Source organism: Pseudopipra pipra, unplaced genomic scaffold (assembly GCF_036250125.1).
Source record: "Pseudopipra pipra isolate bDixPip1 unplaced genomic scaffold, bDixPip1.hap1 HAP1_SCAFFOLD_606, whole genome shotgun sequence".
Lineage (NCBI taxonomy): Eukaryota > Metazoa > Chordata > Aves > Passeriformes > Pipridae > Pseudopipra > Pseudopipra pipra.
The window spans coordinates 66-12,841 of record NW_026991095.1 but is presented as its reverse complement, the minus strand read 5'-3'; the positions used below and the strand labels follow the sequence as shown (position 1 = coordinate 12,841).

The window sequence follows — 12,776 nt, the reverse complement described above, 5'->3', positions numbered from 1 at the left end:
AAACATTAAAGACTTTTTTTGTGTGCAGCTCTCTAACTTAAAAAAAAAAAAAAAAAAAACAAAAAACAGACATTGTTTCTTTAAAAGGCTCCATCTGCAAATCCCATTAGATGTGCATATAAGGTTTCAGATGATTAATAGCTGCCTGCTTTGCTTTGGTTGGAGGGGCTGAGGGTATTGTGTGTTAACCCCTCCCTCCCCTTACTCACATTTCACTTTGCAAACTTGTCACTCTCTCCCCAGCACAGTATTTAAAAAGGTGTTTCACTCATGCCCAGCACTTCAGGAGGGAGCAAACTGCAGGCCTGGGGAAGCAACTCATGGAGGTCCCTGCCCAGCTCTGGGTCCTGTTTCCCAGTCGGGGCAATGAAGCCATTTAGAAAAGCTCCCACAGTAACAAACCTGCAGCGGCATAAAACCCACAAACAAACTGTTGTTTAGGGAGGAAACCCATCCTGTGGAATTTGGAAGATTCACCCTCTGCTTCTCTCCTGATTTTGAAGGCAGAGCCGTCACCGAGGCGTGGGCAGGACTGGCAGATGGATCCCACCAGCAGCAGCTGCATGCGCAGCCCACAGCCCCCCCCTGCCCTCTGGGGGTGCATGAGGAGCACCCACATGGATGCCAGCACAGCCCCAGGGCTGAGCCACTGCCCAGCAGCACCGTTCTCCTTCCACCAGAGACCAGATTTTGATGCTTACTCCGATTTCTCCACCTCCTGCTTGGTGGCGGCTCCCCAGAGCTTCCCACGGGAGGAGCGAGGGTTTGGGGAGCAGCACCAGCCTTTCCAACCCTCTGCCTGGCACCTGGCAGCAGCTGAGAGCACGAGACAACTCCATCCAGAACAGGCCTTGGCATCTGGGCAGTTGGAGGGCAGCAGCCCAGACCCAGCGAGTGTGGCAGCGGGGGTGGATGAAGATGAAGAGGTACCAGGAAACACCACAAAGGACACTGAGAAAAAGCCACCCAAAAGAAAAAAGGAAAGCTCAGGTAGGTGACACAAAATCAGGGTTGTGGGAGAGTGCAGGCAATGGAATGAGAGCACTTGTGAGACTGAGAATTAAGAAAGGAAGCTGATTAGCAAAACATTTCGTAATGCTTGACTGGGCAAACTTACACAACAACAACACTGAAACCAAACAGTTTATTCTTATTCTGGCCTTTGTATTTCAGTCCTGCAGAGCTTGTTTACTGAACTAAGCGTTTTACTCACCAGTACAATGCACATTTGCTGTAACTAACCAGGAATCACATGGCATGTACACGCTGAGCTGACAGTCCTAGGATGTGGAGTTACAGATCCATACTTGCCATTTGTCTGAGCATAAGGAAATGGCAAAGAGCAAAGATCCCTCAGCTTGAGTTGCCTGTGCTAGTTGGAAATACCATACTAGGATTTTGACATCTCAGTTTATGGTAAGAAGTACAAGAGGCAAAGTCTTCCTTTAGATATAAATTCTATTTGGCCTCACTAAATAATAAATATTTTTACCTCAAAGCAGCTCTGGCTCTGATTCCTAAGCATCAATTTTCTTTTCTTCTCTTCTCTTCTCTTCTCTTCTCTTCTCTTCTCTTCTCTTCTCTTCTCTTCTCTTCTCTTCTCTTCTCTTCTCTTCTCTTCTCTTCTCTTCTCTTCTCTTCTCTTCTCTTCTCTTCTCTTCTCTTCTCTTCTCTTCTCTTCTCTTCTCTTCTCTTCTCTTCTCTTCTCTTCTCTTCTCTTCTCTTCTCTTCTCTTCTCTTCTCTTCTCTTCCCTTTTCCTTTTCCTTTTCCTTTTCCTTTTTCCTTTTCCTTTTCCTTTTCCTTTTCCTTTTCCTTTTCCTTTTCCTTTTCCTTTTCCTTTTCCTTTTCCTTTTCCTTTTCCTTTTCCTTTTCCTTTTCCTTTTCCTTTTCCTTTTCCTTTTCCTTTTCCTTTTTCTTTTTCTTTTTCTTTTTCTTTTTCTTCTTTTTCTTTTTCTTTTCCTTACCAGTTTTTACACCCTGCACCAGAGGTGGGCTTCATGCACTCCTGACCCGTTGTAAACACCCAGTGCTGGCTTGGCTGCCTCCTGCACGGCAGGTCAGGGGAGGGTGAGAACACGGATACAAGGAATGAAAGTAAAAATCCGGGGAAGGAAATCATTTCAATGCAGTGCCAGCAAGGAATGGGAGCTCCCTTCCCACAGCTGCAGTTCTGTGACTGAGCAGAGCCAGGCAGTCCCCTCCTGGCTGAGCTGTCCCACCCCTGTCCCCTCCAACATCACACTGGCAGCACCAACAAGTCACACTGAGCTCGAGGGGGCACAACACAAACACCTTAAAACTTCCACTGAGCACTTCAACGAGCTGTTTGAATCAACCCCCCACAATGCAGGTGTTCACACACACAGGCATAACTGCAGATTACACAACAAAGTGTGCTTTGCCTCTCAGAAAACCAGAACTCGGGCAGCAAGACAGAATCCCACAGCAAATCCCGGAAGGAAAGGACAGCTTTCACCAAGGAGCAGCTGCAGGAGCTGGAAGCTGAATTTGCCCACCACAACTACTTGACAAGGCTCAGGAGATACGAGATAGCTGTGAACCTGGACCTCACCGAAAGACAAGTACTCCCCAAACCCTTGTCTCCCCAGCCCCTTCTTCTTCCCCCACAAAAAAACCTTCTCCCTAACACTAAAAACCAGATGTGTCACTTGAGGGGGTGTCTTGCAGTGGCACAGAGGTATTTTAAAACAAAGCCTCCACATTCTTTTCAAACACACTTGTTACAAATTTCTGTGAGTAGTTGATACATTTAATTATGTTTCTCTAAACTAAAGATAGATTTGGTAATAACTGGTCTCTTGCAAGCTGCTGCTTCCCACCATTCATTGGTACATATTGATATATCAAGGTTTACATATGGAATATGGACACCACCTGAGACTGCAATTAACAGGAAATTATTAGAATTATATGTTTGACACATGCATTCTTCCTGGGTGGTATTTTGAGGTGATAAGGAAAGACAAAAACGCAGAGTTTTGTGGAGAGATGTATTTCTGTTCCCTCATTGTCATCTCAGTCCAGGTTTCCTTTTCAAAGCCTAGTGAACAATTGCTCAATTATGTGAAGCAAATTAAAATTTCTGAAGCACTAGATTGGGTGGCCTAGATGTTAAAAATACATGAGGGGCACTGTGGCTGTTGTGTTGACATGCTTATTTGACATGAAGACAGGTTCTAGGCAAAGCACCTTTGGGGGTTTCAGAGGAACTTCTGTCTGGAGTAGTTTAGAAAGAATTGTTCCCATCTGTGTTAGGAAGATGAATTGCTTAAACCTGCAAAGTTCTGTTCACCTTTTCTTCTATAATTCCACAAATATGCATAGCTCTGCTTGTACAGCTCAGACTGAGACAGGAAGTAATTATTTCCTCTTTATCACCCAGGTCAAAGTATGGTTTCAAAACAGAAGAATGAAGTGGAAACGTGTTAAAGGTGGGCAGCCAGTGTCCCCACACGAACATGACACAGAAGATGTGGACTCTGCTGCCTCTCCCAGCTCTGAGTAGTCCCTGCAGCAATGGGAGAGGAATCTGGAGAAAGTAATGGATCAGAATGTGGATGCAACACTGCTTTGGGTCAGCTACTCAAAGGGATCATCCTGCTTGCAAATCCTGTAGCCCACAGTCTTTAAGAGGTTTATGATGCTTTATGTTGCAGAGGCAATTAAAGAGCACAGGGGGAAAAGCCAAAGGAGGGCATGATTTTGATTTTTGTTTCTGGAACTGTCTTACTACCACAGATGTGTCTACAGAAAAAAACAGTAACATTGAATATAAAACAGGAGTAATGTTGTGTAGATGCTCAGACATTCAGAAAATACAGGTTATCAGTCAGAGAGTGATAACACAGATGTGTTCTCATCCAGTCTTTCCCTGGTCACATCTATTCAGTGTGCATTTGGACTTGGCAATACACATTTTACTTGTGCCTTACTCTGAGAGAAATAAATACTTTGACAGTCACTGATTCTCCTTGCAAAATGAATTGGACACCTGTGTAGCTAGGCAATAAGATTACAAAATAAAATATGAGACTAAAAACACATATAAACAGAATTCTGCTGACCAGTTTCAGAGGAGGTGGCTCTCACACTGACAGTCCAAGAAGGCAGGTGCCTTGTTGATGGCAGCAATTTGCAGAGGGAGATTTCTTCCAAGCTTACTGTAAATCCTGAAATTAAACTCCTAGACCTCAATTTCAAATATTTTTTCAAAGCAGTCATCACGAAGCACCACAGCAGGCACGGCAGAGATGGAACTCTCAGCACAACATCTATCACTGTTGTGTTTTCAAGTTTTCCAATAAACAGCACAACCAGAAGTTTTAACACTTCAGAACACTTCCACTTGAAATTATCCTCCCTTTCAACCCAAACTTATACTATATCAAGTTATGAAGATTTAGAAAAGCACAGTGCCTGTTTCCATTTGCTCTATCTTTTTGTTTAATGTACTACTGCCATATTTTAAACAGAATTTTACACTAGCACACCACAACATGGCTATTGAGAACACTGAAACAGTGGTTTGAATATTTGAAAGGTAACCATGATGGCAGCTATGACATACTGCCTTCCTCTCACCCTGCTCTGATGCTTATTTATTGTGGTTGCCTGTAAACTGTTGATCTGCTGGGTGAAAATCTGTATATCTGAATGATATGTTTATAAAGCTATCAGTGGTAATTCCACTTGTAAAAAAACTCAAAACAGATAAATATCATCTTTTTTTTTTTTTTAACAGAGGTGTTGTGTTCTTTTCAAAGAGCTGATTACTGTATCTACAATGAAGAAACATTCATCACATTCCTTCTTAACATTTCCAAACTCTGACTGACAGATGAAAAAACGAGCAGTTTAGAGTATATATTTGTGCAAAACCAATTTAAAAAAATAATTATTTCTGAAAGAAATTATTTAAAAATAAAGAAACTTGAGAAGTTTGAGAAGCACTGAGGAGGTGAACTGGTGTCTGGTTTCCCACACTGCACTACTTGCTCCTGCCCACTTTACCCAAAACCAACTGTTGCCCAAAACAAAACACCAGCACCTCCCCCACTCAAAAAAATAAAGAAAACTGGATAAAATAAAGAAACCAGGATCATTGATGCCTCACAAGACTTCAGCACAAACTGTGCTGCAATCACAGAATGGATGTAAACACGTGCAAATCCTGTGACTATAATAATTACTATATAATCAATTATAACAATTAGGAGTATGCATGTTCTCTGAGCTACCTCTACCCCCATCTCCTCAGAAATTTATGGTAAAGAAAAACCACCCTCAGCTTCCTCCCAGGACTTTTGTGTGTGCATGGCAGATATTCCCATGGAAAATGGGGCAGCCAGGGAGTTTTGGTGCATCCCAGTTACCCCAGCTGAGGGGGATAATGACAAAACACCATTATTGGGACTACAAACTTGATATTAAAAATAGGTTAATAACATCACCACTCAGGTGACATAAAACCAGTTGGCTAAAAAAATTGCCCACTCACAGATGAGGAGGAGCTTTGCTTTACTGTAACTTTAAGAACAGAAAATATCTGGGGCTCTGCTTCTTAAACCTTGATGCCTTCAGATTGTGCTTCTGACTAAAGTCAGTAGTTCAGCTCTTGGCAAACACTAAAGCAAGCTGAGTTTTGGGAAGAACTCTCTGGTGCTAACTCAGACATCCTACTCCCATCTCCTGGAACACAAATCACCGTGGGCAGGAGTTCTGTGTTACTCAGTTCCTTGTAAGCTCTTTAGCCAATTAACACTGTACAGCACCTCTTCCCCACCGTGCTTAGAAAGTTTGCAACCTGCAGAAGTAGCTTGTTTTGGGGATGAAAACTTTTGGGATCTTGGCTACCAACATACACCAAAATCAGCTCCTCGCTCAGAAAAGAGGCTAATAAATCTTCCCTTTCAAGGAAGCAGTCAATGGTAGCATACTGAATCATAATTCACTTAAAAGCCAGTTAATGGGATCTCAGTCTGCACCCAAAATTACAGCTCCTAAACTGTTCTTGCTCTGGGTTTTGGGAAATAAGCTATGAGTCACCTGTGAGATCTTTTTGTGCTCAGGCAGTTTCTTCATGAAACCATCTGCTTACTCTAAGGCTTTAGTGTTTTGAGAAGGAACATTTCACTCCTGACATCAAAGCATTTGACCTCTGAACCTCTGGTGCCAAGAATCTTTCAGGCAAAAACCTGTCGTCTGGGAGCAAAATCTCTGACCTGCAATTATTTTTCTCCGAAATCCACATCAGGCTGCATCCTCCTCACAGAAGGGAGGGAAACTCTACCTCGGGATGTTTGGCAGTGCTCCCCAGGCCTGATCCTCAATAAATAATCTGAGCACACCATCACCCCACCCCAGCAGAGAGCTCTGGCAGGTTTTCCCCAGGAGGCACACCCAGGCAGAGCAGCAAGACTTGCTGCCCATACAGAGCCAGTGCAAACAGCCCCCAGGGGATGGGGATATCTGTATAAACACAAAAAAACAGGCTGTAGCCCTTTATATCTGTGCTGCCTCTTCTAAGCAGAGAAAGAGAGGCACTTTCCTCAGACTCATAGATTTCATGGACTTTTTATTTATCCAGCCAGATGCCAGTGTAGCAGAGGCCCTGAGTTGTTTTGCAGTTTCTGGATCCCATGACTCCTCTGTCGTTAGTCCTCAGTTTCTCCACAGCATCCTGCAGATTTAAGATAGTGATTTTTCCAGTCAATGGAGCTACTCAGAAAACTTAAAGATAACTCGTGCCAGTCCAACCTGGCCTTGAACACTTTCAGGGATGGAGTATCCACGGTTTTTCTGGGTAACCCGTGCCAGGGTCTCATCACCCTCACGGTAAAAAATTTCACAGACATGTTGTGACTAAGGAACCAAACCCTCCAGTTCACACTGCCTGGAAAAATAAGAGAGCCCTTTCAGCAAACACTTCACAGCCAGAGATTTTTACTGGGACTTATCCTACATGAGCAAAGCTTATAAATCCCACTTCCTATGGAATTTCCTACGTGTGGAAACAAGCACACACAACAAATCAGGGTATTTTACAGAACAGACACACAATTTTTCAATTACCCCATTTTCTTCCCCCACCTCCAGCAGTGCTCATATTAGGTTTCATCAGCTACTATCTCACATTTTGTGTAATTCCTTACCCTCGAGGAAAGGGAGCAGCCAGTTCAAGAAACACATCTGCATTAGTTACTGGGCTCTGAGTGCTGGATCCAGGCAGGTCCTCCAGGCAGATAGACAGGAAATCCACTTTCTTCCAGTGATTCCAGCTTTTGTCTGACTGGAACTTGCCCGGTGTGGCTGTAAAACAATCCCAGCCTCGGGCTATCACCTTTCAGGCCGTATTTGTGAGTTATGACCGGGCAGTTCCCACTGCAGTGCCAGACACAGGCAGGTGCTGCAGAGCCTCTCCCCACCCTCCCCACACACACAAGGCCACATTGTTTTACTTTCTACGTGAAGGAAGGATTTTCATGCAGCACCAGACTTTTACACCGCTGTTCCCTTCCTCTGTACCGTAATTGTTATTTTATTTTTTTTATTATTCTTTTTTAAATAACTCTTAGGCAGGGATAAGCATCTGGTTGTCTGGAAGCTCCTTTGGGAACAGATTGCAAAAAGATAATGGGAGTGAATAACAGAGAGGATGGTGACTTCATACCATGGAGGGTTGAGTCATGTTTCTCTCTTTCCTTTTTAAAGAAGAAAACATTTTTTCAAACCTCCCTCAATCATGCTCTGTACCCCTGGCTCCGGAGCAGGAAACAGATGTGAATTGACATTTTCTTAGAGCCTTTGATTTCTAATTCAGCCCCACACTCATACCCCATGCTAATCTGTCCCCCAGAATGCCACATGTGGAGTATTTCCTATGCTTGGGAATATATCACCAGGTAAGGGTTAGTCCAACAGTGCTACAGCAAAGTCAATCATTGGAAAGACACCAGAAAAAGGGTTGTTCCTTTCAATACTCACCTCAAACATCCAGTTTTATACCTTCATCTACTTTTAATTCTATATTTCTATATTTTGACCCTTTTCTGTATATTTCAATCCTCTTCATTCTATATTTCTCTCATGAGAAATGATCAGAAAAAGTGATGTAACTGTTGAGAATCTGTGCACAGTTTCCAACACAGAAAAAGAAAAACTCTATCAGATCTGATTTAATTGCTCCATCCACTTTTCTCAGCTGAGAAGGACAGACCTCTGGTCTCAGTATCAGGGGATCTAACAAATCTGGCCAGGAAGTTATTTTCCAGGGAAAAGAAGTATCATTCTCCATAATAGGTATGCACAATTTTTTTCTGTCTGAAGTTAATTGAAAAGGAGATTCTGGGGAAAAGTGTAGCTCAAGAACCTAATCTTCATCCAAGTGTCCATACATCCAATACTCTATGATTATACCTAGAAAATGGCACAAATTATAAAATAAAACCTCTTATTTAAAAGGACTAGCAGCATGGATTTGGGTCAGGCTAGTTGCTGTCTTCAAGTGGCCTAAATTTAGCTGGACTGAGTTATAGCAAAGTTATATTAAATTTCCTCAAAGTATCCCAATAAAAAAATAAATGTGTTAAAAAGAGAATGAAATAACGAGATGAGAAGTTTTCTGTCCCAGGGAAACATTTCAGGCACATCTCTCACTTGTTTATTTGCAGAAGAGAACACAGACACAACTGGGGTGTGTTTCACATTACAAGATATAAGGGTTCTGTCTGCACTGAGGACATGTTTATACTGTTGGGTTCCATTATGAATCTGTTTTATATCCTGTGAATGCTCAGAGTCCTTTGCACACTCTAGACAGGAAGCCTTTAATTCACACACTGAGAAGACATTTCCAACTATTCAAACATTAAATAAATAAGCATGAAAAAAAAGTCATTCTACTGCAATAATTAAATTCTTCTTGTCCCTTTGCGAGATTTCTGGAAGAACAAGCCTCCCAGTCCTGGCAGGGTTGTTTATAAAGTCCAAGAAATCCATAAGAGAAAGAAACTTAATGCAAAACCACCCAAACTCACACTTTGGAAAACAATGCAAGGGTAGCAATGTTGAATTTGTAATCTGTGCATAACTCCCAGCACGAAATTGGGCTTGAATTTTCACTTTCCTTCACAGTTGCCAGGGCCAACTTGACTGCTATTATTTTTAGGAGAAAAAATGATCTCTCTTTTTACAGTCTCCTCTCTGCTGTGATTTCATTGTGTCTCTGCCAGGATCAAGACGAGGCGATGCCAAGAAAAAGGATGAGCTCATTGCATTTAAGGGTATGAGGTTTCACAAATAAAAACTACATTACTCAACTGAGAAGCAGTCAATGGTATACAACAGGGTTAAAGGCAGGCAGTTTTTATTGGAAACAAAAGAATTAATTAATTTCTGATCTCACTGGCCTTCCTTAGGGATGGAATTTCTGATTATTCACCGTTATTGTCCTGTTATTGCACTTTTATGATAACATGAAATGAACAAGATAAACGTTATTGGTAAAACAACATAGTGAAAGCAGTAAATTATAGGAAAGAGTCATTCAGATTTTCCTGTTTAAATCCAAGGTATAAATCTCAGCCTCTGGAATTATGGATTCAACACTCTTTCCACACCTTGTTGACTTCTGGCATCTCATTGAGCTCAAAAATTCTTATTCCACAGAATGGTGAATCCTTCTTAATGACACTGTACTAGTTCAGAAGAACCTCTCAAACCTGAGAGATCTATTGACCAAACAGATCCATTTGCCAAAAATGCCAGAGGCACAGTCTCTTTTACAGGCCCCACGCAGTCTTTGCAATGTGCCACATAAAAATGAAGGAGTCTTCAGCAAGGAAAGGCAGTTCAGGTGCCCATAATGTACACCTGAGCTCATGATGTGTTTGACTGGGTGCTGGATTTTTGCACAAGGGCTTGGACAGGTACAGCTAAATCATTTTAGGCAAGGTAGGCAGCCACAGGTGTCAAAGACTGCCTCGCTCTCTATGTGAGCAAAACCTGAATAAAACCTACAGATACAGAGTTTTCCTGTATCCTTATGAAAATCCTTTGCCTGTGCTGACACATGTCCCATGACTCCTATTTAGGAAGCAATAGGAAGATATCCATTCCATCTCCTTTGCTCTTCCTGCACCCTGACTGGATCAGAGTCCCCTGTGACGTTCCCAGTGTCTGCTCCAATGTCTCACTGACACAGAATGACCTAATTTGTTATGGCTGGTGAGCACTGACAGAAATTAAATCCAGGGTCTGTAGTTAATTGGGGTCAGGTTGAGATGATTTATGACCTGAGGAATGTACTTACTCTTTACACTATCATATGAACAACGATATCAACTGGACTCAGCAACCTTTGGAATCGAATTAAAATTGGGATTTTACAGAAAATGAGAAGTAGCAGAGGCAAGACCCAAGGGAGAAGGCAGAGTGAGCAGATGAGGCTGTATCTGATCACAAAGCCAGGTACCTTCTCTTCCCACAGTCAGTCAGTTAACTTTCAACTCCTGATTTATCGTCCTTCAGAGGAGAGATGGAATTGGTCTATGCCAAGAAAATCTCATCTGTCTGGAATCTGAAAGGAAGGAAAAAAAGTTTGAAAATTTCAGAGGAAGCTGGGATTTGTCCCAGTTCCAGTGTCTCTGTGTTCACTCAGACAGCTCACGTTAGCAAGTGAGGCTCACTGAATAACAGTTGCAAATGTTTTTCCATCAATCAAGAACCCTGAGTCTGGTCCCAAGTCAGAGGGCTGTGCAGTTTAGCCCATGACCCTGAACAGCAGGAGCCTTCAGCAGGTTCTCCCATGCCTTTTGCAGGACATCTTAAATCAACATCTTTCTTTTCTCTGTGGGCTTTAGAAAAGGATTACAGAAGAGTTACTCTATTATCAAGCCCAAGGCACTTTATGACACTTCAGCAGTTAAACAGAATATGAAAATAAAATCATTCAATACCGACTTTCTTTGGAAAAAAATCACAGGGGTTTTTTTTCTTCCCTAATTAAGACTCTGCTTCTCCATTCTTGGTAACATCATGCCCTGTTTTTGATCACACAAGATGCAGCCATTCATGTGCCCAGTGAAACCAGTAGCTGATCACAAACTCCGGGCCTTTGCTTTTGCCCTCCGATACCAAGAGGTACTTCAACAAGCTTGTAGAGGAGTCAGAGTCTTACAATTAATCCTGAAAATGTCTTATTTCAGGAAATACACCAGCACTGCTGCTACAGCAACTACAAAGGGTTGTCCCTTGTTGTGTCACAGGAAAAATGGTAAATGAGAGACCAACAATGATCACGTTCTGTGAAAAGACAGGGATGCTGTTCAAACTACTCCATCTGCTGCTCAAGATTCCTCCAGACATTACTGTCAGTTTTAACCTTAATGCATTCTGTAAATGTCTGGAAATATATGATATATGGAGTCTGCAACCATTGGAAATCAGCCTTGTGTGTGCTGCTTCCCTAAAAGACCAGAAAGGAAGCAGTCGTGTCCTGATGGTGTGTTATTACTGAGACCTAAGGACTGCACACATCCTGAAGACTTGGGTTTGTTCCTTTTTCATGGCTTTGGTTTAATTTTTTAGTCTCCATTTGTCGTGGCTCAACCCCAGCCAGCAACTCAGCCCCACACAGCCACTTGCTCACTTCCCCCCTCCCTGTGTGACAGCAAGAGAATCCAAAGGGTAAAAGTGAAAAATCTCATGGGTTGAGACAAAGACAGTTTAATAGGGAAAGCAAAAGACAGATGTGCAAATGAAGCAAAACAAGCTATAAAATAGAAGGATTTCATTAGCATGGAACTCCTTTCATGTGAAAATTTTGTCCAAATATAAATTTATTTTTTTTTAGCAGAAAAATCATTTCTATTCTGCTAATCTCTATCAAAATAGGCAGAGGAAGGAAAGGGGAGAAAGAAAAATTGTTGCAGTCCCAGGAGTGGTGGTTATAAAAGCTCTCCATGGGTTCCTGTGCTTCTTGTTGAACACAATCTTGCTCACACACACCTTCACTTGCCAGATAAGTGACAGTGTATCAACCCTTCACCTTCCTGTTCCCTAAGAGCATTTTTGCACACTATTCTGCAGGGATATGAGCCCAAAACATATAAAGCTTCTTAGGGAAAAGAATAACCAATACAGGGGAGGTGCAAAATGCTGTATAAATGCGGGGATGACTGACAATGCAAAAACCAGCCTACACAGAATCATCTCTGCTCTACCTCAGAGCCTTCATCTGAAGGCACATGATGAAAGAGCAGAAGAATATTGGACTGAGTCACCCCCTATCCTCAGTGGAAGCCCAGAGAGCTCCAGTTCCAGCCCAGGAAACACTAGGAATGTACCTTTGTCCTTATAAATCTTTCTGACTGGCTCTCCTCTGTGAGACTGTCAGTGGCTGGAGTGTGGCAATCACTGCATTTGGCAGAGCTCTTTGCTACCTGCAGTTTAACTCCCGAGCAAGCAGACTGCAATAACACAGGATATTTACTCAGCTGTGCTCCTCCTGTGTATCCTGGGGAGAAAAGGTATGTTCTGGCCTCTTTAATCACTCCATTCTTCGCTGGAGTAAACAAGAGGAGCCACGGGGGGTTGTCTTTGCTTGTGAGGTTCTGCTACACACGGGGTTTGCTGCATGAGACACCTTCACTAACAGAGCCCAAAGTTCCATCACTGGAAGGAGGGGGAGATGAGCTGGGGTGAGTACAGATGGCAGGAGGAATGCAAAAAAGGACTGAATAATAGTCCCAACAAT

General features: G+C 42.6%; 1 protein-coding gene across 1 annotated transcript; it reads left to right on the top strand.

Annotated features, from left to right (window-relative positions):
• The first annotated feature begins 201 nt into the window (after nucleotides 1–201).
• On the top strand, nucleotides 202–4,971 carry LOC135408754 (homeobox protein MOX-1-like). Its single transcript, XM_064643749.1, has 3 exons — nucleotides 202–990; nucleotides 2,411–2,583; nucleotides 3,405–4,971. Exons 1-3 carry the CDS (start codon nucleotides 540–542, stop codon nucleotides 3,525–3,527), a joined length of 747 nt encoding a protein of 248 aa, XP_064499819.1. The 5' UTR covers nucleotides 202–539; the 3' UTR covers nucleotides 3,528–4,971.
• The last annotated feature ends 7,805 nt before the right edge of the window (nucleotides 4,972–12,776 follow it).

Coding starts and splice junctions, on each gene's coding strand:
- LOC135408754 (XM_064643749.1), top strand. CDS start 540: ATGGATCCCACCAGCAGCAGCTGCATGCGCAGCCCACAGCCCCCCCCT. Junction 991..2,410: donor AAGAAAAAAGGAAAGCTCAG/GTAGGTGACACA, acceptor TTTGCCTCTCAG/AAAACCAGAACTCGGGCAGC. Junction 2,584..3,404: donor TGGACCTCACCGAAAGACAA/GTACTCCCCAAA, acceptor TTTATCACCCAG/GTCAAAGTATGGTTTCAAAA.